The following is a 27,202-nucleotide window of genomic DNA, read 5'->3' as shown; positions in this document are numbered from 1 at the left end:
CTTGGGCCAACAGTAGATGGATCAGCTGAAGGTCCAGATGCATCTCTCAGGTCCTGTCAGGTCACAGCTGGATTTTTTCCTCTTTCTTAAGGACATCACTTTCAGATCCTGTTCATCTGCTGGAGATAGTTTTTTAGGCCTGACACTTCTTCTTTTGTCCTCCACTTGTCCAGTTTCCTCAAATGTTTTAAGGACACACTGCACACCATGCTGAGATATGCCAAGTTTTCAGCTAATAGCTCTTTGGGAATCACCTTGTTGCTGCAGAAATCCTATTTTCTGTCTGTCAAACTGTGTTTTCTTTGCTGTTTTTCATAGATGCAGCTAAAGAAATGGGAACAAATGATGTGTCTTTGTGACAGGCTGCTGGTAACAAAGTGCCTAAAGATCCAGTTTAAAATGGCTTCTTTGCTAAGTTGTCTGTTCTGTGTCGACACAACACTGGTTCATCCCTTGAGTTAGGAGCCTTTTTTCTGCCTGAATGGTTCAAAGGTCAGAGTTAAAGTACAAGAACTGGACTGAAAAGGAGTGAAAAAGCAGCAAATGTCCAAAGAAAAAGGCCTTCAGAAAGCCTGGAGAGCAGTTGATCATGAAAACCTTAAAGGATCACAAGAAAGTCTGGCTGCTTGGAGGGAAAATATGAAGAAATGACTCTTAAATTAACTAAAAAGTATCAGTACTTTTACTGGATGAAACAACTGATAAGATGGACCAGCTGTAAAAACATGAATTAGTCCCAAAAAGAAAATAGTCGTGTTATTTAAATCAAGATTTTTATTAAGCTTACTGTACATTCGTGTACCAAACAGCATCACGACAGTCTTCTGTGCTCGAACGTACTAAGAGGAAGGCAAGACTCAGCTAAATGATGAGGGTTTATAGAAAGGAAGCAACAGGACGATAAAAAGATCAAACAAACACAGGATTTAGTAGAACTTAAAACCGCTGGGAAGCCTTTCTAACTGGGAATGCTCTGTCTGCAGAAGTGGGCCGGAGTAGATGCAAAGCAATAAATAGGCACTGGGGAAGTAGTCCCATTAGCTGTACAGAAGAATAACTGCTGTCAGGATTTCACACAAGTTCCATGATTTATTCTGACGACTTCTAGTTGATTATTGGTGGAGCGCTCCATCATTAGTACACACCTATAGCATCATGTTGAGCACAAAAACTGGACTAGTTACATTCTTTAATCACCACGTTGTGTAGACTTGATACAGGAGTAGTTTTAAGTTCATAAAAGCTGATCCAGGCGCATCATTTCATTCCTTTGGCGAGTCCTTGAACAGTTCAGATCATCCAATTGGGTTTTATTCGAGACAAACGGCTGGAGTGGGGTGTTAGATTTTAGGAAAACGCTGCTTTCCTCACTGTGGTTTCTATCGACGCTTTGCACCACCTGCAGGGATTTGGCTGCCTGGGTTTCAGCACCGGTGATGCCTCACCGCTGGGCCTTTAAAATCAGTTTCTCTTTAGCTTTGCTGGTCGCTACGAAGCTTTAGCCTCGACCTGCTCATAACTGCAGTGACTCGTGACATGTGTGGGCACAGGTAAATAATCAGTTACTGACCGGTGGAGTCTCTGTATTCATCACAATCAGTAGGAACCCTGCTGCATTTTAACACCAGAACCCTATCAGTGGACCGGACCAGCCAATGGTGCAGCGGCACAGCTCGATTAGATTTTAAATTCATGCAGCTGATGCCTTTCTATGAGAAGTCCTGCAGTAAATAAGCTCTGAGCGACACCCTGCAGAAACACACTGAAAGGGCTTTTCCACCGACCGAGAACCAATGTGGTTCTGGTGTGTTCAGCCGGGGAACCGGACAGAACCAACCTGGGCTTCTTCTGTGGTTTTTAAAAACTTTTTCAGAGGCTGATGCTCAGAAACGCTTCTTTTAACAGACTTTTTGCACGTTTCTTTTGCATTTACACTTACGTCATTAACGTGAAAGTGTGTCGTTCCAACCGATTACCAAAGAGCCACTTCACAGGACGCCAACCAGCTACAACTGGCCACGGTTCCTGCGCTGCCAACGCAAAACAGAAGGGAAACGCAAGCTCCTGCGGTCCGAGAACGCCTCAGTACCAGGACTCCGAGTTGTTCTTTCATGTTCAGCATCCAAGCCTCGACTGAAAGTTTCTCCAAATGCCCAGGCGCCACACGCCGTTTCCACTGCTTTCATACACTCATTTAGATCCATCTGGTCCTCACTGGGAACCAGCATATTGGGTCTGAACCAACTGTTTTTTGTAAAAAAATCTCTGAACAATAACCCAAATGGTTCTCTGTTGGTTGAAAAGCCCCCGAAGTGTGTCCTAAGCCAGCTAACCCTGACGGTAGTGCTGCGACACGGTTAGTTAGAGGTGGGCTGGCGGTTTGAGGGTGTAGCTGCACCGCCTGTTTAATGAAGGTCCAAAAAAATAAAAATAATTAAAAAAAATGCCGATGAAGGAAAAATGGCTTTAATGCTGCATGACTGCGATTACGAGTCTGGTGAGAACGCTCTGTGGGAGTTTGGGAACTGCTGAGAGTTGAAATCCGGGTCTTCCCTCACGCGTTTCTTGATGTCCGCCTTCACCTGAGAGGAGAAAGATTTGAGCGTTATCGCCAGGGTGGGAAACTGTGCCAGAGTCCAGCCGGGAGCCTGAGGTGAACTTCAGGGTTCGGTTAAGCTCCTTCAAACAGTGGTGACTGGAATCCAGACTTATTCAACACATCTTGCTGCTTATTCTTAAACAACAGCAGTTTTATTCTTTCTTTTTAAATCAATTTGATGCTAATCTGCGTTTATTGCTGTGTGAAAATAGTCACAGCCTCCCACACTAGTTCTGAACACTGTTTCTGCTGATGAAGCTAAAGGTTCATATTAAATCCCACTAAAATTACAACTGCACCACCTGCTGGTGAAGATTAGAACTGCAATGCTTCCTTTCACCAGTCAGCTACTAATTAGGAACATAAAAACATCAGGATATATCATTTATATCTATTAAAAACAGATAAGTACGATACAGAACTTATAATTAGGTCCCTGATGCTTGTGGTTGGGCGTCACATGACGTGTTTTTAGCTTCACTTTGTGGCATTCACAGATAAAACATTCAGGACTGAAGGTTTTAACCTTTAACCTTCATTCAGGACTGAAGGTTTTCACCTTTAACCTTCATTCAGGACTGAAGGTTTTCACCTTTAACCTTCATTCAGGACTGAAGGTTTTCACCTTTAACCTTCATTCAGGACTGAAGGTTTTCACCTTTAACCTTCATTCAGGACTGAAGGTTTTCACCTTTAACCTTCATTCAGGACTGAAGGTTTTCACCTTTAACCTTCATTCAGGACTGAAGGTTTTCACCTTTAACCTTCATTCAGGACTGAAGGTTTTAACCTTTAACCTTCATTCAGGACTGAAGGTTTTAACCTTTAACCTTCATTCAGGACTGAAGGTTTTAACCTTTAACCTTCATTCAGGACTGAAGGTTTTAACCTTTAACCTTCATTCAGGACTGAAGGTTTTAACCTTTAACCTTCATTCAGGACTGAAGGTCTTAACCTTTAACCTTCATTCAGGACTGAAGGTCTTAACCTTTAACCTTCATTCAGGACTGAAGGTCTTAACCTTTAACCTTCATTCAGGACTGAAGGTCTTAACCTTTAACCTTCATTCAGGACTGAAGGTCTTAACCTTTAACCTTCATTCAGGACTGAAGGTCTTAACCTTTAACCTTCATTCAGGACTGAAGGTTTTAACCTTTAACCTTCATTCAGGACTGAAGGTTTTAACCTTTAACCTTCATTCAGGAGTGAAGGTTTTCACCTTTAACCTTCATTCAGGACTGAAGGTTTTAACCTTTAACCTTCATTCAGGACTGAAGGTTTTAACCTTTAACCTTCATTCAGGACTGAAGGTTTTAACCTTTAACCTTCATTCAGGACTGAAGGTTTTAACCTTTAACCTTCATTCAGGACTGAAGGTTTTAACCTTTAACCTTCATTCAGGACTGAAGGTTTTAACCTTTAACCTTCATTCAGGACTGAAGGTTTTAACCTTTAACCTTCATTCAGGACTGAAGGTTTTCACCTTTAACCTTCATTCAGGACTGAAGGTTTTCACCTTTAACCTTCATTCAGGACTGAAGGTTTTAACCTTTAACCTTCATTCAGGACTGAAGGTTTTAACCTTTAACCTTCATTCAGGACTGAAGGTTTTCACCTTTAACCTTCATTCAGGACTGAAGGTTTTAACCTTTAACCTTCATTCAGGACTGAAGGTCTTAACCTTTAACCTTCATTCAGGACTGAAGGTTTTAACCTTTAACCTTCATTCAGGACTGAAGGTTTTAACCTTTAACCTTCATTCAGGACTGAAGGTTTTAAACCAGCAGAGATGACTCAAAGTCAAATATCTGTCCTGAGTTTTCGTTTTAGATACAATCTTTTATCCTGTAAACTCAGTTTATTCTGAGTTTCTAAGCTAACCGGGGGCTCACACCAAAAGTGTCTTAAGCGGCCAGCTGCCATTCATTTTCAATGTAAGCTGCCGCCGATGAGCGGCCGGCGTTGTGAGCTTCAGGAGGTTCAGGAGCTTCGAAAGTTGAGAGAGGCTCAACTTTATGCAAATGAGCAGCGATCTCGACACAGCTGATCTGGATTCCAAAGGCGGAAAAGGGCAGAGCGAGAGTAAAAATCATGGAGGAGAAACTTATTATTGCAGGAACCGATGTATAGATGGATTATTATATTCGCCGGCTATTGGAAAGCCCCGCCCCTTCAGCCTCTTCGGCAGCAGAGGCGGCGGGTTGTGAGCGCCCGGTAAGTCTGGATTTCTTCTATAGTCGAGTTAAAAAAAGTCAATTGTAGGTAGAAACAGGAAGTTTTTAATTTTTCAGACCCTAAACCTGCAACTTAAAACAACAATAATATAATAAAATGTCTCCTTTAAGAGGCAAAAGGCATGTTGAATGAGTCACGTCACGGTTTCTGTACAAATGTTAAAATCTTTCTCTGATTTCTCTTATTTCAGACCTAAATGCTAACCTGGAATGCCTGGTTTGGGTTGGATGTAGTTACCTGTTCTGCATAGGCTTCCTTCACCTCCTGGGCGTCCAGGTCGCCCTGCAGCTGCTCAGCAGAGGTGATGGGCTTCACTCCCGCCGTCCTGGCGGCGTGACTCACTGCGTCGGAGAGGGAGAGGAGGCTCCCGCTGCCCTGTCCCGTCTGAAAACACACACATTCACGCTGCTTTGAGAAGGCGACAGCAACAAGAAGGAGCTAAGCTACAAGAAGGAGCTAAACTACAAGAAGGAGCTACAAGAAGGAGCAACAAGAAGGAGCTAAGCTACAAGAAGGAGCTAAACTACAAGAAGGAGCTAAACTACAAGAAGGAGCTAAACTACAAGAAGGAGCAACAAGAAGGAGCTACAAGAAGGAGCAACAAGAAGGAGCTAAGCTACAAGAAGGAGCTAAACTACAAGAAGGAGCTAAACTACAAGAAGGAGCAACAAGAAGGAGCTACAAGAAGGAGCAACAAGAAGGAGCAACAAGAAGGAGCTAAGCTACAAGAAGGAGCTAAGCTACAAGAAGGAGCTACAAGAAGGAGCTACAAGAAGGAGCTAAGCTACAAGAAGGAGCTAAACTACAAGAAGGAGCTACAAGAAGGAGCTACAAGAAGGAGCTAAACTACAAGAAGGAGCTACAAGAAGGAGCTACAAGAAGGAGCTACAAGAAGGAGCTAAGCTACAAGAAGGAGCTACAAGAAGGAGCTAAACTACAAGAAGGAGCTACAAGAAGGAGCTACAAGAAGGAGCTACAAGAAGGAGCTAAGCTACAAGAAGGAGCTAAACTACAAGAAGGAGCTACAAGAAGGAGCTAAGCTACAAGAAGGAGCTAAACTACAAGAAGGAGCTAAACTACAAGAAGGAGCTACAAGAAGGAGCTAAGCTACAAGAAGGAGCTACAAGAAGGAGCTAAGCTACAAGAAGGAGCTAAGCTACAAGAAGGAGCTACAAGAAGGAGCTACAAGAAGGAGCTACAAGAAGGAGCTACAAGAAGGAACTACAAGAAGGAGCTAAACTACAAGAAGGAGCTAAACTACAAGAAGGAGCTAAACTACAAGAAGGAGCTAAACTACAAGAAGGAGCTAAACTACAAGAAGGAGCTACAGGAAGGAGCTACAAGGGCTCCAATCTTACCTTCCTGCGTTTGGCTGGCATCCCGTGCAGGTAGGCATCAGACAGCGGCGGCTGAGCCTTCATCTTCCTCTGCGTCATCATGTCACACCTGATGATGGGAACCCATTCCTGCGGCACATCCAGCAGACAAACAGGTTGTGTTAGAGGACACTTTCCCAAAAGGCTGCCTTTCAACAGCAGCAACATCCAGGGACTGAAGAAAGCAACGAGCAGCAATTATTCAGGTCCTTGCAACGAAGCCCGTGGAGTTAAAGAGTTCTACAGACTCTCTGAGTCTCTCTCAGCATACCTTGGTCACTATGGTGACAGCCAGCTGGGGTCAGCCTTTGTTGCATGCAGGCTCAACAAACCTCTCCCTGTTGCTCAGTTTAAATCCTTAGAAGCAAATGATAAGAGCTGCTGTTTAAGGTTTTTTTACAGCAGCTCGGGACCTTTTGATCTCAACTGTGAACCGTTTGGTTTAAAGCAGGGATGTCAAACTCCGGTTTTAGATGTTTCCCTGCTTCACCTGAATCAGTTCAATGCCTCATTAGCAGGCTTGTGCAGAACTTAATCTTTTGAAGGGATGCATTTCATCTGAATCAGGTGTGTTGAAGCAGGGAAACGTCTAAAACCTGCAGGACAGCGGCCCTCCAGGACCGGAGTTTGACATCCCTGCTTTAAACTTTTCATCGGCATCCATTTTCTCTTTATAGAAATGCTGCTACAGCAGCTTTCTTCATGCACTGTACGTGTAAAGCAGCGGCAGGTGTTACAAGCGGAGCAGTGGGAGCTCTTACAGGAGGAACAGCTGCAGCCCAGGCTTCTGACTCTCCAGCAGACTCCTCACTGCTTCCCTCAGCTCCCGCCGCTGCCATGTCGCCACCTAACGGCGCAGCCCCGCCCGAGGCTCCCAGGTCTCCCGGCAACACCCTCGTCTCCCGTGACGACACGGCCGTGTCGTGGGACATGGCCTCCTCTGCTGTGGTGGCTGCAGCCGGAGAGAGAGTGTCCCCGATCTTAGGAGGAGGACAGAAACAGGAGTGAAGGCCTGAAAACGGCGACCCACATTCATCGGAGCACAAACACGAACATGCTTACCGTCGCACTTTGAGCTCGTTCAGGCTCTTGTGTGCCAGCGGCAGAAGACTGATCTCTCTGTGAAAGAGTGCCATCTAATATTTATTAGCCATTTCAGACGCACCGTCCAAAGCAACATGATATGCAACAGCCATCAGACGAGAGGAACGCTGTCTCTGCACGTTACTGCCAAGACATTTCAACCCTTTAACAGATTTTAAATGGCGGCGCCTGTGAGAGGAGGCGGCTTTCTGCTCCCAGCGTCCTCCATGAGGCACAGATGTAATACCCCATTACCTGCGTGTGGACAATATAGTTCTGGATCTGCTCCTGTGGGATAGGGATGTGCTCCAAAATAACCTGCAGCCTCATCGTCATCATGCTGGTCATCCAGTTCACCAGGCTGGGGCTGATGTCGCTCGACATCCTCCGCTGGAACAGAGGAAAACCGAGGTTTTACCACAGCTGCAACTGCTGTTTTTCATTCCTTTTTGGGGTTTATTTCCATCCTATTCACCTCGACTGAATGAAGGAAACATTGGTGGACCGCTGCTCTCATTTCACTTCAACCCTTCTGAGTTATTCTGATAAGGAGCGTCAGTTTAAAACCTACAAGACTGAGAAGTCCACTCAGAGCGGAGCGTTTAGCCAAAGCTAAATGAGGATTTGATACGTTTGTTTGAGGTAAAGGGAAGAGAAACGACTTTGTGAGGCGAGCTAAGATTAAAATGTTAGAATTTCCCCGATATTCCTGAAGATTAAAGTCACTCCTGAAGGGTTCACTTCCTCTACACCACAGCTGGTGGACTACTTCTACTTAATTCCACGCAACATACTCTTTACCGCCCCCTACAGGTGAAATTGTGCAGTTTAGTTTATTTACTTCAAACCAGTTAAAGTCAAACCACTTTTCTCTTAGAAAACTGCTTAAAATTAGCTTAATCTGGCTAATATCATAGTCTTTATCTTTATTTTTCCCTCATTTTGCCCAAAACTCTCGTCATGTAGAGTTTAGTTTATTTACTTCAAGCCAGTTAAATGAATCCGTCTCACTTTTCTCTTAGAAAACTGCTTAAAATTAGCTTAATCTGGCTAATATCATAGTCTTTATCTTTATTTTTCCCTCATTTTGTCCAAAACTCTCGTCATGTAGAGTTTAGTTTATTTACTTCAAACCAGTTAAATGAATCCGTCTCACTTTTCTCTTAGAAAATTGCTTAAAATTAGCTTCATCTGGCTAATAACAGTCTTTATCTTTATGTTTCCCTCATTTTGCCCAAAACTCTCGTCATGTAGAGTTTAGTTTGTTTACTTCAAACCAGTTATATGAATCCGTCTCACTTTTCTTAGAAAATTGCTTAAAATGAGCTTCATCTGGCTAATATCATAGTCTTTATCTTTATTTTTCCCTCATTTTGCCCAAAACTCTCGTCATGTGGAGTTTAGTTTATTTACTTCAAACCAGTTAAATGAATCCGTCTCACTTTTCTTAGAAAATTGCTTAAAATGAGCTTCATCTGGCTAATATCATAGTCTTTATCTTTATTTTTCCCTCATTTTGCCCAAAACTCTCGTCATGTGGAGTTTAGTTTATTTACTTCAAACCAGTTAAATGAATCCGTCTCACTTTTCTCTTAGAAAACTGCTTAAAATTAGCTTAATCTGGCTAATCTCATCTTTATTTTTCCCTCATTTTGCCCAAAACTCTCGTCATGTGGAGCTTAGTTTATTTACTTCAAGCCAGTTAAATGAATCCGTCTCACTTTTCTCTTAGAAAAGTGCTTAAAATTAGCTTAATCTGGCTAATATCATAGTCTTTATCTTTATTTTTCCCTCATTTTGCCCAAAACTCTTGTCATGTGGAGTTTAGTTTATTTACTTCAAACCAGTTAAAGTCAAACCACTTTTCTCTTAGATAACTGCTTAAAATTAGCTTAATCTGGCTAATATCATAGTCTTTATCTTTACGTTTCCCTCATTTTGTCCAAAACTCTCGTCATGTAGAGTTTAGTGTATTTACTTCAAACCAGTTAAATGAATCCGTCTCACTTTTCTCTTAGAAAACTGCTTAAAATTAGCTTAATCTGGCTAATATCATAGTCTTTATCTTTATTTTTCCCTCATTTTGCCCAAAACTCTCGTCATGTGGAGTTTAGTTTATTTACTTCAAACCAGTTAAATGAATCCGTCTCACTTTTCTCTTAGAAAACTGCTTAAAATTAGCTTAATCTGGCTAATATCATAGTCTTTATCTTTATTTTTCCCTCATTTTGCCCAAAACTCTCGTCATGTGGAGTTTAGTTTATTTACTTCAAACCAGTTAAATGAATCCGTCTCACTTTTCTCTTAGAAAACTGCTTAAAATTAGCTTAATCTGGCTAATATCATAGTCTTTATCTTTATTTTTCCCTCATTTTGCCCAAAACTCTCGTCATGTGGAGTTTAGTTTATTTACTTCAAACTAGTTAAATGAATCCGTCTCACTTTTCTCTTAGAAAACTGCTTAAAATTAGCTTAATCTGGCTAATATCATAGTCTTTATCTTTATTTTTCCCTCATTTTGCCCAAAACTCTCGTCATGTGGAGTTTAGTTTATTTACTTCAAACCAGTTAAATGAATCCGTCTCACTTTTCTCTTAGAAAACTGCTTAAAATTAGCTTAATCTGGCTAATATCATAGTCTTTATCTTTATTTTTCCCTCATTTTGCCCAAAACTCTCGTCATGTGGAGTTCAGTTTATTTACTTCAAACCAGTTAAATGAATCCGTCTCACTTTTCTCTTAGAAAATTGCTTAAAATTAGCTTAATCTGGCTAATATCATAGTCTTTATCTTTATTTTTCCCTCATTTTGCCCAAAACTCTCGTCATGTGGAGCTTAGTTTATTTATTTCAAGCCAGTTAAATGAATCCGTCTCACTTTTCTCTTAGAAAATTGCTTAAAATTAGCTTCACCTGGCTAATAACAGTCTTTATCTTTATGTTTCCCTCATTTTGCCCAAAACTCTCGTCATGTGGAGTTTAGTTTATTTACTTCAAACCAGTTATATGAATCCGTCTCACTTTTCTCTTAGAAAACTGCTTAAAATTAGCTTAATCTGGCTAATATCATAGTCTTTATCTTTATGTTTCCCTCATTTTGCCCAAAACTCTCGTCATGTAGAGTTTAGTTTATTTACTTCAAACCAGTTAAATGAATCCGTCTCACTTTTCTCTTAGAAAACTGCTTAAAATTAGCTTAATCTGGCTAATATCATAGTCTTTATCTTTATTTTTCCCTCATTTTGCCCCAAAACTCTCGTCATGTGGAGCTTAGTTTATTTACTTCAAACCAGTTAAATGAATCCGTCTCACTTTTCTCTTAGAAAATTGCTTAAAATTAGCTTCATCTGGCTAATATCATCTTTATTTTTCCCTCATTTTGCCCAAAACTCTCGTCATGTGGAGTTTAGTTTATTTAATTCAAACCAGTTAAATGAATCCGTTTCACTTTTCTCTTAGAAAACTGCTTAAAATTAGCTTAATCTGGCTAATATCATAGTCTTTATCTTTATTTTTCCCTCATTTTGCCCAAAACTCTCGTCATGTGGAGCTTAGTTTATTTACTTCAAACCAGTTAAATGAATCCGTCTCACTTTTCTCTTAGAAAATTGCTTAAAATTAGCTTCATCTGGCTAATATCATAGTCTTTATCTTTATGTTTCCCTCATTTTGCCCAAAACTCTCATCATGTGGAGTTTAGTTTATTTACTTCAAACCAGTTAAATGAATCCGTCTCACTTTTCTCTTAGAAAATTAGCTTAATCTGGCTAATATCATAGTCTTTATCTTTATTTTTCCCTCATTTTGCCCAAAACTCTCGTCATGTGGAGTTTAGTTTGTTTACTTCAAACCAGTTAAATTAATCCGTCTCACTTTTCTCTTAGAAAACCGCTTAAAATTAGCTTAATCTGGCTAATATCATAGTCTTTATCTTTATTTTTCCCTCATTTTGCCCAAAACTCTCGTCATGTGGAGCTTAGTTTATTTACTTCAAACCAGTTAAATGAATCTGTCTCACTTTTCTCTTAGAAAACTGCTTAAAATTAGCTTAATCTGGCTAATATCATAGTCTTTATCTTTATTTTTCCCTCATTTTGCCCAAAACTCTCGTCATGTGGAGTTTAGTTTGTTTACTTCAAACCAGTTAAATTAATCCGTCTCACTTTTCTCTTAGAAAACTGCTTAAAATTAGCTTAATCTGGCTAATATCATAGTCTTTATCTTTATTTTTCCCTCATTTTGCCCAAAACTCTCGTCATGTGGAGTTTAGTTTATTTACTTCAAACCAGTTAAATTAATCCGTCTCACTTTTCTCTTAGAAAATTGCTTAAAATTAGCTTAATCTGGCTAATATCATAGTCTTTATCTTTATTTTTCCCTCATTTTGCCCAAAACTCTCGTCATGTGGAGTTTAGTTTGTTTACTTCAAACCAGTTAAATGAATCCGTCTCACTTTTCTCTTAGAAAACTGCTTAAAATTAGCTTAATCTGGCTAATATAGTCTTTATTTTTCCCTCATTTTGCCCAAAACTCTCGTCATGTAGAGTTTAGTTTATTTACTTCAAGCCAGTTAAATGAATCCGTCTCACTTTTCTCTTAGAAAATTGCTTAAAATTAGCTTAATCTGGCTAATATCATAGTCTTTATCTTTATTTTTCCCTCATTTTGCCCAAAACTCTCATCATGTGGAGTTCAGTTTATTTACTTCAAACCAGTTAAATGAATCCGTCTCACTTTTCTCTTAGAAAACTGCTTAAAATTAGCTTAATCTGGCTAATATCATAGTCTTTATCTTTATTTTTCCCTCATTTTGCCCAAAACTCTCATCATGTGGAGTTCAGTTTATTTACTTCAAACCAGTTAAATGAATCCGTCTCACTTTTCTCTTAGAAAACTGCTTAAAATTAGCTTAATCTGGCTAATATCATAGTCTTTATCTTTATCTTTCCCTCATTTTGCCCAAAACTCTCATCATGTGGAGTTTAGTTTGTTTACTTCAAACCAGTTAAATGAATCCGTCTCACTTTTCTCTTAGAAAATTGCTTAAAATTAGCCGAATCTGGCTAATATCATAGTCTTTATCTTTATTTTTCCCTCATTTTGCCCCAAAACTCTCGTCATGTGGAGCTTAGTTTATTTACTTCAAGCCAGTTAAATGAATCCGTCTCACTTTTCTCTTAGAAAATTGCTTAAAATTAGCTTCATCTGGCTAATATCATAGTCTTTATCTTTATCTTTCCCTCATTTTGCCCAAAACTCTCATCATGTGGAGTTTAGTTTGTTTACTTCAAACCAGTTAAATGAATCCGTCTCACTTTTCTCTTAGAAAATTGCTTAAAATTAGCCGAATCTGGCTAATATCATAGTCTTTATCTTTATTTTTCCCTCATTTTGCCCCAAAACTCTCGTCATGTGGAGCTTAGTTTATTTACTTCAAGCCAGTTAAATGAATCCGTCTCACTTTTCTCTTAGAAAATTGCTTAAAATTAGCTTCATCTGGCTAATATCATAGTCTTTATCTTTATCTTTCCCTCATTTTGCCCAAAACTCTCATCATGTGGAGTTTAGTTTGTTTACTTCAAACCAGTTAAATGAATCCGTCTCACTTTTCTCTTAGAAAATTGCTTAAAATTAGCCGAATCTGGCTAATATCATAGTCTTTATCTTTATCTTTCCCTCATTTTGCCCAAAACTCTCATCATGTGGAGTTTAGTTTGTTTACTTCAAACCAGTTAAATGAATCCGTCTCACTTTTCTCTTAGAAAACTGCTTAAAATTAGCTTAATCTGGCTAATATAGTCTTTATTTTTCCCTCATTTTGCCCAAAACTCTCGTCATGTAGAGTTTAGTTTATTTACTTCAAGCCAGTTAAATGAATCCGTCTCACTTTTCTCTTAGAAAATTGCTTAAAATTAGCTTAATCTGGCTAATATCATAGTCTTTATCTTTATTTTTCCCTCATTTTGCCCAAAACTCTCATCATGTGGAGTTCAGTTTATTTACTTCAAACCAGTTAAATGAATCCGTCTCACTTTTCTCTTAGAAAACTGCTTAAAATTAGCTTAATCTGGCTAATATCATAGTCTTTATCTTTATTTTTCCCTCATTTTGCCCAAAACTCTCATCATGTGGAGTTCAGTTTATTTACTTCAAACCAGTTAAATGAATCCGTCTCACTTTTCTCTTAGAAAACTGCTTAAAATTAGCTTAATCTGGCTAATATCATAGTCTTTATCTTTATCTTTCCCTCATTTTGCCCAAAACTCTCATCATGTGGAGTTTAGTTTGTTTACTTCAAACCAGTTAAATGAATCCGTCTCACTTTTCTCTTAGAAAATTGCTTAAAATTAGCCGAATCTGGCTAATATCATAGTCTTTATCTTTATTTTTCCCTCATTTTGCCCCAAAACTCTCGTCATGTGGAGCTTAGTTTATTTACTTCAAGCCAGTTAAATGAATCCGTCTCACTTTTCTCTTAGAAAATTGCTTAAAATTAGCTTAATCTGGCTAATATCATAATCTTTATCTTTATTTTTCCCTCATTTTGCCCAAAACTCTCGTCGCGTGGAGTTTAGTTTATTTACTTCAAACCAGTTAAATGAATCCGTCTCACTTTTCTCTTAGAAAACTGCTTAAAATTAGCTTAATCTGGCTAATATCATAGTCTTTATCTTTATTTTTCCCTCATTTTGCCCAAAACTCTCGTCATGTGGAGCTTAGTTTATTTACTTCAAGCCAGTTAAATGAATCCGTTTCACTTTTCTCTTAGAAAACTGCTTAAAATTAGCTTAATCTGGCTAATATCATAGTCTTTATCTTTATTTTTCCCTCATTTTGCCCAAAACTCTCGTCATGTGGAGCTTAGTTTATTTACTTCAAGCCAGTTAAATCAATCTGTCTCACTTTTCTCTTAGAAAATTAGCTTAATCTGGCTAATATCATCTTTATGTTTCCCTCATTTTGCCCAAAACTCTCATCATGTGGAGTTTACTTTATTTACTTCAAACCAGTTAAATGAATCCATCTCACTTTTCTTTTAGAAAACTGCTTAAAATTAGCTTCATCTGGCTAATCTCATCTTTATTTTTCCCTCATTTTGCCCAAAACTCTCGTCATGTGGAGTTTAGTTTATTTACTTCAAACCAGTTAAATGAATCCGTCTCACTTTTCTCTTAGAAAATTGCTTAAAATTAGCTTAATCTGGCTAATATCATAGTCTTTATCTTTATTTTTCCCTCATTTTGCCCAAAACTCTCATCATGTGGAGTTTAGTTTATTTACTTCAAGCCAGTTAAATGAATCCGTCTCACTTTTCTCTTAGAAAATTGCTTAAAATTAGCTTAATCTGGCTAATATCATAGTCTTTATCTTTATTTTTCCCTCATTTTGCCCAAAACTCTCATCATGTGGAGTTTAGTTTATTTACTTCAAGCCAGTTAAATGAATCCGTCTCACTTTCCTCTTAGAAAATTGCTTAAAATTAGCTTAATCTGGCTAATATCATAGTCTTTATCTTTATTTTCCCCTCATTTTGCCCAAAACTCTCATCATGTGGAGTTTAGTTTATTTACTTCAAACCAGTTAAATGAATCCGTCTCACTTTTCTCTTAGAAAACTGCTTAAAATTAGCTTAATCTGGCTAATATCATAGTCTTTATCTTTATTTTTCCCTCATTTTGCCCAAAACTCTGAAAACAAGCCGTGTGCTCACTATTCTGTGGTTGATGACGGCAGTGAGAGCTCTCTGGTCTCCTCTCAGACAGTGCAGGTTGAGGGCAAGACACTCGAACAACGCCTGGTTGCACATCTGTAGCAACCTGGGCCCAAATGTGTCATCTGGAAAAGAAAAAGTAGAACAACAGCTTGAGTGTAGTTCAGTGACAAATGTCTGCGGACATAATGGAGGTGAGAGATGTCGAGCTTACCAGTGCAGCGCAGAATGTGTGTGGCGATGTGCGTCAGCTGCTGCCTAAAGAAAGACATGTTGGTCTGTGTGATGTCAACGCCATCCAACACGGTGACAGAGGACTCTCTCTGTTGGAGAAAATGCATCAGATCAGTTACAGAACTGCAGCAATTACATGATAAAGAGCAATCACCCGCAAAAGCAACTGAAACATACAATCAGTCCATCCAAAACCCCACCAAATCCAGTCCAAACGCACTACTTATACATGTCTTTAATGTAAATTATTGTGCCATATCAGTGGCTTTAAGTGCATCCTGTGGTTTAAAAACACAAGAGTATAACCAGGGTTCCTACAGGTTTCTTCAAGTCTTTTTAAGACCTTTTTAAGATAATTTATATAAAAACTTAATATCTATTTCACAGACCTACCGGCAAATAAGTCTTTTTTTAATTTGTTAATTTATTTCTCAAACAAATGTTGAAAAAAAGTTTCAGCAGGCCACACAAAAGTTTGACTAACACAGTTCAGTTCTTTCTTTAACATTAATGAAACACGATGAAAATTAAACTTTCATCGTTGGTCTGGACCCAAAAGCTGAGCGCAGATCCACTCTGGTTGCAGTCGTAGCTGGGGGGACGTAGCGCTAGCAGCAAGCTGCCTAACGTTAGCTGCTTCAGGCACATTAACAGCTAGCTGCCTAACGTTAGTTGCTTCAGGCACATTAACAGCTAGCTGCCTAACGTTAGCTGCTTCAGGCACATTAACAGCTAGCTGCCTAACGTTAGCTGCTTCAGGCACATTAACAGCTAGCTGCCTAACGTTAGCTGCTTTAGGCCCATTAACAGCTAGCTGGCTAACGTTAGTTGCTTCAGGCACATTAACAGCGAGCTGCCTAACGTTAGCTGCTTCAGGCACATTAACAGCCAGCTGCCTAACGTTAGCTGCTTCAGGCACATTAACAGCGAGCTGGCTAACGTTAGCTGCTTCAGGCACATTAACAGCCAGCTGCCTAACGTTAGCTGCTTCAGGCACATTAACAGCGAGCTGCCTAACGTTAGCTGCTTCAGGCACATTAACAGCCAGCTGGCTAACGTTAGCTGCTTCAGGCACATTAACAGCGAGCTGCCTAATGTTAGCTGCTTCAGGCACATTAACAGCTAGCTGCCTAACGTTAGTTGCTTCAGGCACATTAACAGCGAGCTGGCTAACGTTAGCTGCTTCAGGCACATTCACAGCTAGCTGGCTAACGTTAGCGGGTTGAAATACTGCGATGGAAAGAGTTTGATTCTTCCCTTTGGTCGACTTTATGTGCTTGGACCACTTGGCATGAGACTCTAAAGCTTTATGGTACCAAGCTGAATGTTGTTGTTTTTTGCATACAGTGCAAAAAGCCTGGAATATATTGTTGTCCACCGGTTTTAACCAGTGATAAAATGCTTGCATTTCTCACCAAGCGTAGTTAAATTTACATTTCATAAAACATGAAATGGGTAAACGAACGTTAAAAACAAACTCCTTGTGTTGCGCTTTGCTTGGCTTGTTGCTTGCGTCTGTGTGGTGGCAAAGTGACGTATTCAGACCTCAATTATTGGCTCCACCACTTTTTATTCAGGCTACGTTATTTAGTCAAAATAGTAGTGGTTGACAAACGAAACGTTTGAGGAGAATGCGATACGGAGAAGTTACATATTGCACAAGTTTTAAGACCCATATATAAAAAAAATCAAGACATTTTCAAGTCTTTTTAAGGTATTATTTCCAAATTCATAAATTTAATGCTTTTAAGACTTTTTAAGACCCCCCGGGAACACTTTGTCATACTTGACTGAGTGGACTTACAAAGCTCTCAGTGATGTACTCCTCCAGCTCGTTGACAAGACTGTTGGCAGCAGTCTGTGGAAGAGAAAAGAGGCGTTATGAGGAAGAACGTGACCAGATATGAGAGGACAGGCATTAACAGCTGGATCAACAGCGAAGGATAAAGTCGGCACTAACAGCGATGTTCTGATCGGTGGGCTCTCTGCCGCTGAGGTAGTTCTGGGTGAAGAACTGGGACAGCTGAGGTTGGATGCGGCCCAGGGGCTGGTGCTGGCCGTGGAGCAGCATTACCAGGTCGGACATGGTGAACGTCTGGCACACCAACATCAGCAGCTCCCCAAAAAACCCTGAGAACGAACGAAGAAAGTGGCATTTTCTGCTGGCTAACGTTAGCTGCTTCAGGCACATTAACAGCCAGCTGGCTAACGTTAGCTGCTTCAGGCACATTAACAGCTAGCTGCCTGGCGTTAGCTGCTTCAGGCACATTAACAGCCAGCTGGCTAACGTTAGCTGCTTCAGGCTCATTAACAGCAAGCTGGCTAACGTTAGCTGCTTCAGGCACATTAACAGTGAGCTGGCTAACGTTAGCTGCTTCAGGCACATTAACAGCTAGCTGGTTAACGTTAGCTGCTTCAGGCACATTAACAGCTAGCTGGTTAACGTTAGCTGCTTCAGGCACATTAACAGCTAGCTGGTTAACGTTAGCTGCTTCAGGCACATTAACAGCTAGCTGGCTAACGTTAGCTGCTTCAGGCACATTAACAGCTAGCTGGTTAACGTTAGCTGCTTCAGACACATTAACAGCGAGCTGGCGGCGGCGCCAAACATCTGAAGCACATCGTGTGCAACTTGCCTGTCGGGTCTTCAGGACTGATGAAGATGTTGGTCGCCTGAGACAGTCTTTGCATGAACTGGGCAATGCTCTCTGTGTCATTCTGAGCTTGGCCAAGGGAGCCCATCATGGTGCTCAGCACGCCACGGACAATGCCCGTGAACAGCTCTGGGTTGAGCGAGTCGGCGGCTGCGGCGGCGGGGTTAGCGGTTGGATTGGGCCCTGCAGTGGGAGCTGGAGTGGCACCAGGGGGAGGTGGGGGTGGAGAGAAGATGGGCTGGGAGGCCTAGAAATAAAAACAAGAAGGATCAGTTCAAATGATTCAAAGGGGGATTCGCAGCCCATGAAATGTCATTTCTGGGCACCGACCTGCTGCATGAATTCACTCACTCCCTGGATGAATGCTGGGACACCAGAGGTGGTGACGGTTATTGAAGGGGCCCCCCCAGGAACAGCACCAGCCCCGCCAGCTACTCCCAGGAGAGAACCCAGGAGCTGCCCCAAGTCTGGGGGCAGCTCCTGGTGCTGGGGCTCACTGGCGTTGGTCTCAGTTTGGTTGTGGGTAGAACCAGCATTTGCAGAAGTGGGAGGCGTTGGGCCCGAGGCAGAAAAAGAAAAGGAAGAGGAGGAGGAGGAGGTCTGGGAGGAAGAGGTGGACGTGGTGGTGGATGTGGAAGAGGAAGAGGATGTGACTGGTTGACCAGCTGGAAAGAAAAAGAAAATCTCATCATCTTTTAAAGACTGTAATCCCAGATAAATATCTGAGTTTAGTCAACAACTGGAAACACTCACACATCTGTCCTGGCAGTAAAAGTTGTCCAACCAGTCCGCTGATCATCTGATTGAGAGCCGCAGGGTTGAAAGCCTGCGGAGCGATCATTGGTTTTTAATCCTGATTAATCCTGATTAAAGAGCTGATTAATGAGCAGAATTCCCACCTGTCCTGGCTGCTGGCCGGGCATGGCAGCCCTCACATTGATGGTGGTCCCCCGGGTCCCGAAGGCCGAAGGGGGCATGTTGGTGGCGAAGGGAGGTCGGGTGAACACAACCCTGGCCTGTGGTTGGGGGCCAGCGTGGGAAGGTGGAGGCGGAGCAGTAGGGGTGGTGGTGGGAGTATTGGGACCTGTGGTAGTAGTCGAAGAGTTGGGTGTGGAGTGGTAGCCGGGGGGTGTGGGCTGGGGGGGGACTTGCTGGCCGGTGGTAGCAGCAGTGGCGGCGCTAGTAGCTACGGCGGCAGCATACTGGCTAATCTGTTGCATGACATTTCGCATAAAGTCGGGGGGGAGGCCACCTGAGGGAGGGAGGGGGGCAAAGACAAGTGGAACAGAACAACATGAGTTGGGATTTTTAGGATGATCACAGACATTTGATTCAACTTGAGAGTTTCGAGTAGAAAGTGAAGTGAGCTGGAAGGAGCTTACCTGGTTGACCAGGCATTTGCTGAGCACCTGCTACAGGGTTTGCCCCCGGGCCTGCAAACACACACACACACACACACACATGAAAAAGCTCTCCCACCACCCCCACCAGTGCATTACCCTGAGACAACAGTGCATTTACAACATGAGAGCCATCATTAAACAAACACAGAGGACAGAATCTTGCTCGCGATTCAATTTTTCAGCGGACGGAGGAACCAATTTCACTCGAATGCACGCCACCGAGCAAGATGGCGCACAAACAGCTTGGATGCATTCAATCAGTGGCGGGTAGGGGACAACACACCGTCCGTGTTCATCTGCATCATGACCACCGGGACTGCCTGGTGGCTGATCCTGATGACCCGGGGGCCAGCCTGTCCCTGTCCAGCCTGCTGATTGGACGGGGTAGTCTGTGAGGGAGAGGTCTGTCCCTGACCTGCCTGCTCCGATTGGCTGGCCGGCTGGGTGGGCGGGGCTTGTCCCTCAGTGCTGTTAGCCGCAACAGTCACTGTGGCACCCAGGTTCATCTGTGAGTAAAGAAGCGAGCTGTCAGTCTAACTCTGAGGGAGGGGGGACATGAACAGCCTTTAAATCAAACGCTCTCGCTCTGGCGTACTTGCACGGGGATGTGATGATGCACGGCTCCAGGGAGGTTGACTGGGCTGGCGTAGTGGGAAAATGGCCGGACCACGTGAAGGTGGCGGGGCACCGGACTCATAAGGTTCAGACGCAAGTCACTGAGGGCAACGAGGGCGTTGCCGAGGAGACGGAGACACTCGCACATCTGGACCAGAGTTCGCTGGTCCTCCTCTCGCTCCTATGGAAGAAAGACAGCAACCAAAGGAAACAATAACCCATTTATTCAAAAGGGAGTAATATATCACAATTAAACCCTTTAATTTAGGATTATTTTTAAAAAGAGCAACTTAAATATTTTTTCTGTGGCTGAAAAGCTGAGATGCGTCACTTCTTACTGTGTCGGACTTTAAAAAACCTGCGGCCCAGAAGGTTAATTCTGAAACAAATTAAAGTAAAAGTCTGCCAAACCGGGGGCTCACACCAAAAGCGTTGTGAGCGACCACAGCCGCTTCTTCTACTTCTGCCGCTGGAAGCGGCCAAAGGGGCGGGGCTTATATGTATAGCAACTAGCAGATATATAATAATAATCCATCCATACATCGGTTCCCTCTTTCACCATGGATCGTACTCTTGGCAGCCTTCTTTGTGTTTGCACTCTGCCTTTTTCCGCCTTTTTCCACCTTTTTCCCGCCATTTTTCCGCCTTCGGAATCCAGATCGGCCCTAATTGGCTGTCGTCGCGTTGCATCACTGCTCATTTGCATAAAGTTGAGCCTTTCTCAACTCTTGAAGCTCACAAAGCCAGCTTACATTGAAAATTAATGGCAGCTGGCCGCTCACGCCGCTTTTGGTGTGAGCCCCCGGTTAGGGTTACGGTTTCCTCGGCATGGACGGATCCTCGCACCTCACCAGAAGAACATTCCTTCCCGCTTTCACGAGCGATAAGTCTACAACTTCTCTGTTGTTCTGCTCAACATGTCACACAAGTTCAACCTGAAACAGCCCTTTGTTGGAAAGCAGCTGCAACGGGAGCAGCAGGGAGTTGGAAATAAAAACAGGAGAATAGAAGCTACGTCGACACAAGCTCAAGTTATTTGCCTGTAGGGGGCGCTCTTTAGGCTCCCCATTAGCTTGCCTGATTGCTGTCTTTGTAAACTGCACTAATTAATGAAAATTAAGATGAAATGGTCACAACAGACAGTTAGGGAACATCCAACATGTAAAGAAACAGTATGAAATAGCAGCTGCATCATGGACTTATCAGCAGTTGTTTTTAATTAGTGGATAATCCTACTGTATTATTGTTGTATTCTGCAGTGGTGGCTGTTTCCAGAATTGTGTGACCTCTCTGAATGAATGGCTGCAACCTTTCTTCAACTCTCCGCAGCTCAGACAACATCTCTGCCAGCTCAGCCGGGCTGGGGTGACTAAGAGAAGGGAAGAGAAGCTGGACTGGTCAGACGGAAAAAAAACACATCAGGACAGCCACAAAGAGATGCAAAAGGGCAAAGAATACGGCTAATGGCAGCGAAGGAAGTTCTATTTACACATTAGATTAAAAGGGATAGTTTAAGATTCAACACTGAGGCTGAACAAGGCACCGGTGCAGCCTCCGAGGCTTTAACTCCAGCATGGAAGCTCTGAGTGATGTCAGCTGCAGGACATATTTCAGCCCACTTCTTAGAAATAGAGCACTTTGGCTGCTTTACTTTACTATCAAACTGCTCCTCTGATACGCAGGGGAAGCAGATATGCCTCCCACCTCAAAACAACCAGAATTATTTGAGAAAAACAGCTATTTTTCCTGGCAGCCCACAGGAGTTGATAGTAAACTGGTGCCTTAGGGGCGCCTCCACAAGCTTTCCAAAAAGATATTCTAAGAAGGTTCTTTTTTTTCTTTGTGACCTGCTTATGTTTGTAAAATTCTGATTCTTTTCAGGTAATCTGCATCCCTGAACATTTGTCTCACTTGGGTCCAGGCTGTGGAGCTGGTCCCTCAGACGGTGCAGAAGAGGAGGCTGGTGGAGGAGTTGTTGGAGGCGGGGAGGTGTCCATTGGCTGGGTGGAGGGAGAAGGAGTGGAGGTGGTGGAGGATGATGAGGGAGGCGGGGGAGCGGCGGCAGAGGTCGTCTCCGTTTGGGTGGAGGAGTCGTTGGTCCGACCCTGAGAGCAGAGAAAGCAGCCAAAGATCAGAACGCCATCCCTGCAGAGAGGAAGTCAGAGTCTCTGGAAGGCGGAGCTCTCACCTCCATCCTCTGGATGACGTCATTGATGTCTCTGAGCAGGTTCTCAGCGAGCACCAGCCTCAGTCTGGGCTCACTCTGCACTGGCTGGTCCATGTCGATGTGCACGTTGACAGACCCGTTGCTCTGTAACAGCAGAGGAGACAGTTAGCGAAGAGCTTCAGCCTGTGAGGCTGTGCACAGGGGGGGGGGGGGGTCTTACCCCGGTGCTGGTTGTGACTCTGGCGTTCCTGGCATTCTCCCCCATGCCTGACACCATCTGCTGGACCGACATCTAAACGAGAGCACAGCTTTAATACATTTATTTTCCTTTTTCATCAATTCTATGATGCTTTTTTAAATAATGCTAGAACATGTCAGCTTTAAAGTTTATCCCTTTTGTCATATACAGCCTCAGAAATCTGAGGATAACCGGGAGAATTCGGACTTAGTGACGCTTCGCTGTAAAGAAATATCACCCACCAATTTTCTACTGCAGTTTTAAGCTATTAATGCGCCCTCTTTCACTCCTTATAGTAGCTTGAGTCTGACATCATAATCGATCAAAAGACCAGTAACATTTACGCTTTAATTGTGCGTAATAATTGCTGGGAAAACTTTCACTTCCCACACTTTAGATGTTTTATAGCGTGTGGCTTTATCCCCCATCATCTGTAACTTTCCAGCACACGATCTGTCATTAACGCCCATTCATGAAGCGATCAGCAAGCTGGGGGGGAGGTGAGAACAGCGGGGGCACATTTTATTCTACATGGTGGCTCTCCAATGGAAATCAAATAGATTTGGATGTTCTGACATGAACAAAAATCATTTTATTCAAAAACGTTTGGTTGAAACATGCGAATTTAGAGTAGAAAAAGGACAATATTTCAATATTAGGAGACTATGGGGTTAAAGAACCAATCAGAATCTCTGCTCACATTCACTTCTCCCACTGGAAGGAGAAGAAGTTGGATCAGTTTCTGATAAATGTTCTTATTTTTGACATCAGCCTGCACAGCAGGACAGAGAGAGAGCTCAGTCCTGCTTTCTTAGAGACGAGCAAATCGATTCGTGTCATCTTTCCATCAGAAAGCGGTCTGTTCCAGAGCTTTCCTGTCAGATGTGTTAGCGTCTGTAAACCAGAGTGAACCGTAACCACGTTTAAAAATAGCACATCTAAGTGAAACGGTTAAAAGAACCGCTGCAAAGTCATTTAATGCAAGACTGAATCAGATTAAACACAAATAAATGGTTGTTAGTGGGCGTTTGAGGGCTTTTTTGATGAGTGTAAAGAGGTTTCAGTGGGGAAAACACTGTCAAACTGACCCAAGAAATGACTCACGAGGTAATAATCTCATTTCTGAACAGTCCATTTGATACCACTCCATAACTAATCAACAGACTTTGATATGTAAAATATGGATTTGGTGGAATCAGGGCTGTGCAGCATCATCAGGGATAGGGGTGTGGGTCATAATGTCAACGGAAGAACCCAAAATAAGCTGCTAAATCAATCTATTTCAAATTTACCAGTCTGCTTTCTTGGGGAACTCATTTTAACCAACTTTTGTCGCTTCACTACGTTGCTTTTTTATTTGTTTTATGGGCTGCTTCACCCCACAAACTTGATCTAGATCTAGAGCTAGAAAGACATTTTAAACCCAGCTGCTCACGATGCATGTTTGAGATTGTAAATCTCACAGCATAAAAATAATAACAGTAGAATCGCTCCACGCTTTGTGAATGAATTCTGTGATGGACAGACTCAGCACAAAGCAGGATGAGTGGCTACCAGACAGCTAGCATCAACAGTTTTCAATGTGGAAACATAAATGAATGCATCTCATTTGTTTTCAGCAGAAAGTCTATTTTCCCAGAGTGCAATCGTTAATGCAGAATCCTGCCTTGTGTTTCCAGCAGAGGAAGGGAAAGGGAGAAGAGTTTGTTATCCGAAGGCACAGGAAAAACAGCCTGACTGACCCAATGTTGAGGTTCTGAGGGGCAACCAGAAACCAGGAGTCATATGATGGGAAACCCCGCCGTACCTCGACATTAAGGCCCAGGAGCAGACTGCCTGGACTGTGGACATCTGGTCAACAGCAAGAACCAGGAGCGTAGTTAACCCCCAGGAGCCTATATGTTGTCTAGCAGCAGGTCACGGCAGGAGTCCAGACAGCAGAAGACTTTGCTGTAGCTCCTGAAACTCACCGCTAACCCCCAGGGTCTGACTCTGGACCAGGAGGGGCGATTAAACTCCAGCGTGTGTTTTATTAAAGACTGTTTGTGACAGCAGTCCCAGGTGGAGTTCACCTCTAACACACTGACCCACGCAGACCTACCTGAATCTGCTGGGGGTCCATGATGTTCACAGGGAGGTTGAATGTTCCAAGCATTACGTAGCTGTTGGCGTTGCGATCGTGTGGAGGCACCTGCGACGTTCCCTGGGAGGACGAAGACGGCCCACTGTCAGCCGAGGTGCCTCCTGATCCCGAGCCAGGCTGGGAGGGTGGAGGGGGGGCCCGTTCCACGAGGTGGATCACCTTCCCACCCACATCTGCAACAACGACAGAAAACACATTTGGTTTATTGTGAAAAAGTGTCCGGGAACAGCCCAGCAGAAAGGCTGAAAGCATCAAAAATGCACCATGTTTCTTTTTCTCCAGCAGCAGCAGTCAGTTGTAAACTCAACATTGTGATAATAGAGCCGCCACGGCTGAGGAATTCCCCCTGAGGTGAGTCACAGCTAAATATATGCGATTATTGCACCATCTTTTTTTTTAAATCCATCTATCCAGCAAATTTGTTTGTTATTTACTAAAATACTAAACTCATTGCAACATTCCCTCTGAAACACGGCGCTTACACATTTAAAAAAGGTTAAAAAAAAAAAACACTTTCTTGTACTGTTAGGCGTTAGTCTGTCACTGTCTCTGCTGCACTTGCCGACTCCAAGCTGCCGGCTGGCACCGACACGAGCTGCTCCAGGAGGCGGCGGCAGCTGGGTGGTAGCTCGCTAAGTGAGCCCTTAAATCTGTTGCGTTTGCTCGTTTTACTTGAACCGTTTTGCCGCAGATTTGACAGACTGCCTCATTCAAATTGGCTGAATCCTCCTTTTCATTTGGCTGAAAGCCGAAATGCTCCAGTAACATTTGGTTTTGATACCAGTGCAACTGCCTGTCTGCTTCTCAACGCCTCATGGCGAGATCAGGTCACGTGCCGTGATGGCGGTGGCCCTGGGCAGCACGCTGTGGGCTTCTTAATTTCGTGATATTTCATGTAATAAAGCAATTTTTCATTCAAATCAATTTGAATTTCTAGAATATTCCCATTTACTTGATCATTGGTTAGTATTTCAAAAGACTTATTTAAAAAAAAAAAAAAGAAGAATAGAGAGCAAAGACAACAGTTAAGCCGCAGATGAATTAGGATAAAAATCCCATGATGACTTACTGTAATCTGCTAGCGTCCTTTCATCCTGCAGAACTCTTCCCTGGTAGATCAGCCTCTGTTTATCCACAGGGATACCCACAGAAGGGGCAATGTGTTCCTTGAACTCCTTCACTGTCAGCTACAAAATGGTGGAATAGAGATAAGTCATGATCAGAGAGGGGTGCAGAAAAGAGCATTTACTTTGAAAACATGAAGCAGGAAGGCTGTTTTTACCTGAGCGCCGACGGTGTATGTTCTGCTCTGGGAGTCTAGAGTTTTGACCGTCACTTCTATGTCTGAAGGTTGTTCTTCCATCGTGTTGCTGAATCATAACACACAGAAGATACCAGACACTTAAGGACAAAAACACGTCTGGTGATAACTGTATACCACTTCATATTCAATATTGTGACTGAGTCTGAGCGGAGTATCGTGCACGTGTAAATATATTCTATGTTCTTTATTTAAGGACAAATAATCTAATGCAGACACAGCGTCAGTCAAATCTCTTCTAATACAGCAGATTTTTTTTACACTCATTTGCATCAATACTGGATTGCAAGCATAATTTCAGGCCAAACATGATTTCTCAATTTGTTGTTGTGCTTTCTGTGGACCAGGGAACCAGCACAGACCCACAGCACCACTGTAAACATCTGTTCTAACAGCTGTTCCATGACTTTTGAACCTCCAAGTGTGTTACATTTTTCTGAAGCAGGCCAAATGCTTTTGTCTACACGGCTCACAGTATGTCTTATTTTATATTAACTTATTCTGTTAGTAATTGCACTCATTTTATATCAACACGTCCTATGACATTCTCCTTGTTTTGACCTCCTCTGTTTGGTTTTATTACCTTTTGTGAAGAAATTTGCAATTTCGCGTAAAATCACCATTAATAATACTAATTTCATAATCACTAACGACTAAAATGACATCAATAATTGAAGAATGTGTTGGGTTTTTTTGCGGTTTTGTGCTAAGGCAATCTATCCACGAGTTACAACTTGTGAAAACGTCATGTATCATAAAAAAACATCGTTAAATTCACATAAATCAACACGATGTTATTGTTTTGATAAACGATCCAACGATAGTTACAAAAGCTGTGAGGCCATCAAGTGTGAGCAAGACGCAAAAGTGAGATAAAAGAGAGCAGCAAAGTCTTATGGGTAACACTGACCTATTCCCTAAGTCAGTAAGATTCTTTAGTTAGGTAGCAGGCTGTTTACTAGCTAACTTAATGTTAGCCAATTGAAGTCATCGCAGCTAAATCCTGCTGCGGACACCGGCACTTAATCTGTACTTTGATGTTTTATCATGACTAAAAACTGCACATTATAAAGTCTGTTAACGATTCGGATAACAATGGACTATTACCAACCAATGCCCGTCTAGTGGGATTTGGCTTTAAATAACTTAAAAGCCAGGCAGACGTTTGGAACTAAGCTAACTTCGACCCGCTAACTAGCCGGACGGCTAAGCTAATGCTACAGAAACTAAGCCAAAGAAATAGGATCAACACTTCACCAACAGATAAACATTTGTTTTTTAATGAAAATGTGTTGTTTACCGCTTACCTTCCAAGTCACACTACCCTCTTAAATTATCCAGTGTATGCAGCTGGTTCTTATCATCAGATAGCTAATCACTTCCCGTTGGGTCCCAGCTCTGGTACTTGCTAGAAGCTACCAAGC

At 42.3% G+C, this 27,202-nt stretch overlaps 1 protein-coding gene across 1 annotated transcript; it reads right to left on the bottom strand.

The window, feature by feature from the left end:
• Positions 1–756: 756 nt before the first annotated feature.
• Positions 757–27,202, bottom strand: bag6 (BCL2 associated athanogene 6). The gene is made up of 25 exons (XM_072393528.1): positions 27,086–27,202; positions 25,740–25,827; positions 25,527–25,644; positions 24,416–24,630; positions 22,297–22,368; positions 22,098–22,220; positions 21,821–22,014; positions 21,146–21,278; positions 19,890–20,090; positions 19,578–19,800; positions 19,274–19,324; positions 18,791–19,143; positions 18,645–18,717; positions 18,222–18,556; positions 17,874–18,138; positions 17,198–17,367; positions 17,042–17,095; positions 15,218–15,326; positions 15,004–15,128; positions 7,549–7,683; positions 7,273–7,329; positions 6,972–7,190; positions 6,193–6,300; positions 5,072–5,218; positions 757–2,582 (listed from the first exon to the last, which is right to left on the bottom strand). Exons 2-25 carry the CDS (start codon positions 25,818–25,820, stop codon positions 2,487–2,489), a joined length of 3,657 nt encoding a protein of 1,218 aa, XP_072249629.1. The 5' UTR covers positions 25,821–25,827; positions 27,086–27,202; the 3' UTR covers positions 757–2,486.

The sequence above is a fragment of the Leuresthes tenuis genome, unplaced genomic scaffold, assembly GCF_036924035.1.
Source record: "Leuresthes tenuis unplaced genomic scaffold, fLeuTen1.0.hap1 SCAF_10, whole genome shotgun sequence".
Classification (NCBI taxonomy): Eukaryota; Metazoa; Chordata; class Actinopteri; order Atheriniformes; family Atherinopsidae; genus Leuresthes; species Leuresthes tenuis.
Note: the sequence above shows the minus strand (reverse complement) of the source record. Positions and strands in the feature narration are given on the sequence as shown.

Excerpts from the sequence above, each read along its gene's own strand:
- bag6 (XM_072393528.1), bottom strand. The coding sequence starts at position 25,820 with ATGGAAGAACAACCTTCAGACATAGAAGTGACGGTCAAAACTCTAGAC. Across the intron at positions 20,091-21,145 it reads CAGAATACAACAATAATACA|GAGCGAGAGGAGGACCAGCG; the intron begins GTAGGATTATCC and ends TTTCTTCCATAG. Across the intron at positions 7,330-7,548 it reads ACTATATTGTCCACACGCAG|AGAGATCAGTCTTCTGCCGC; the intron begins GTAATGGGGTAT and ends ACTCTTTCACAG.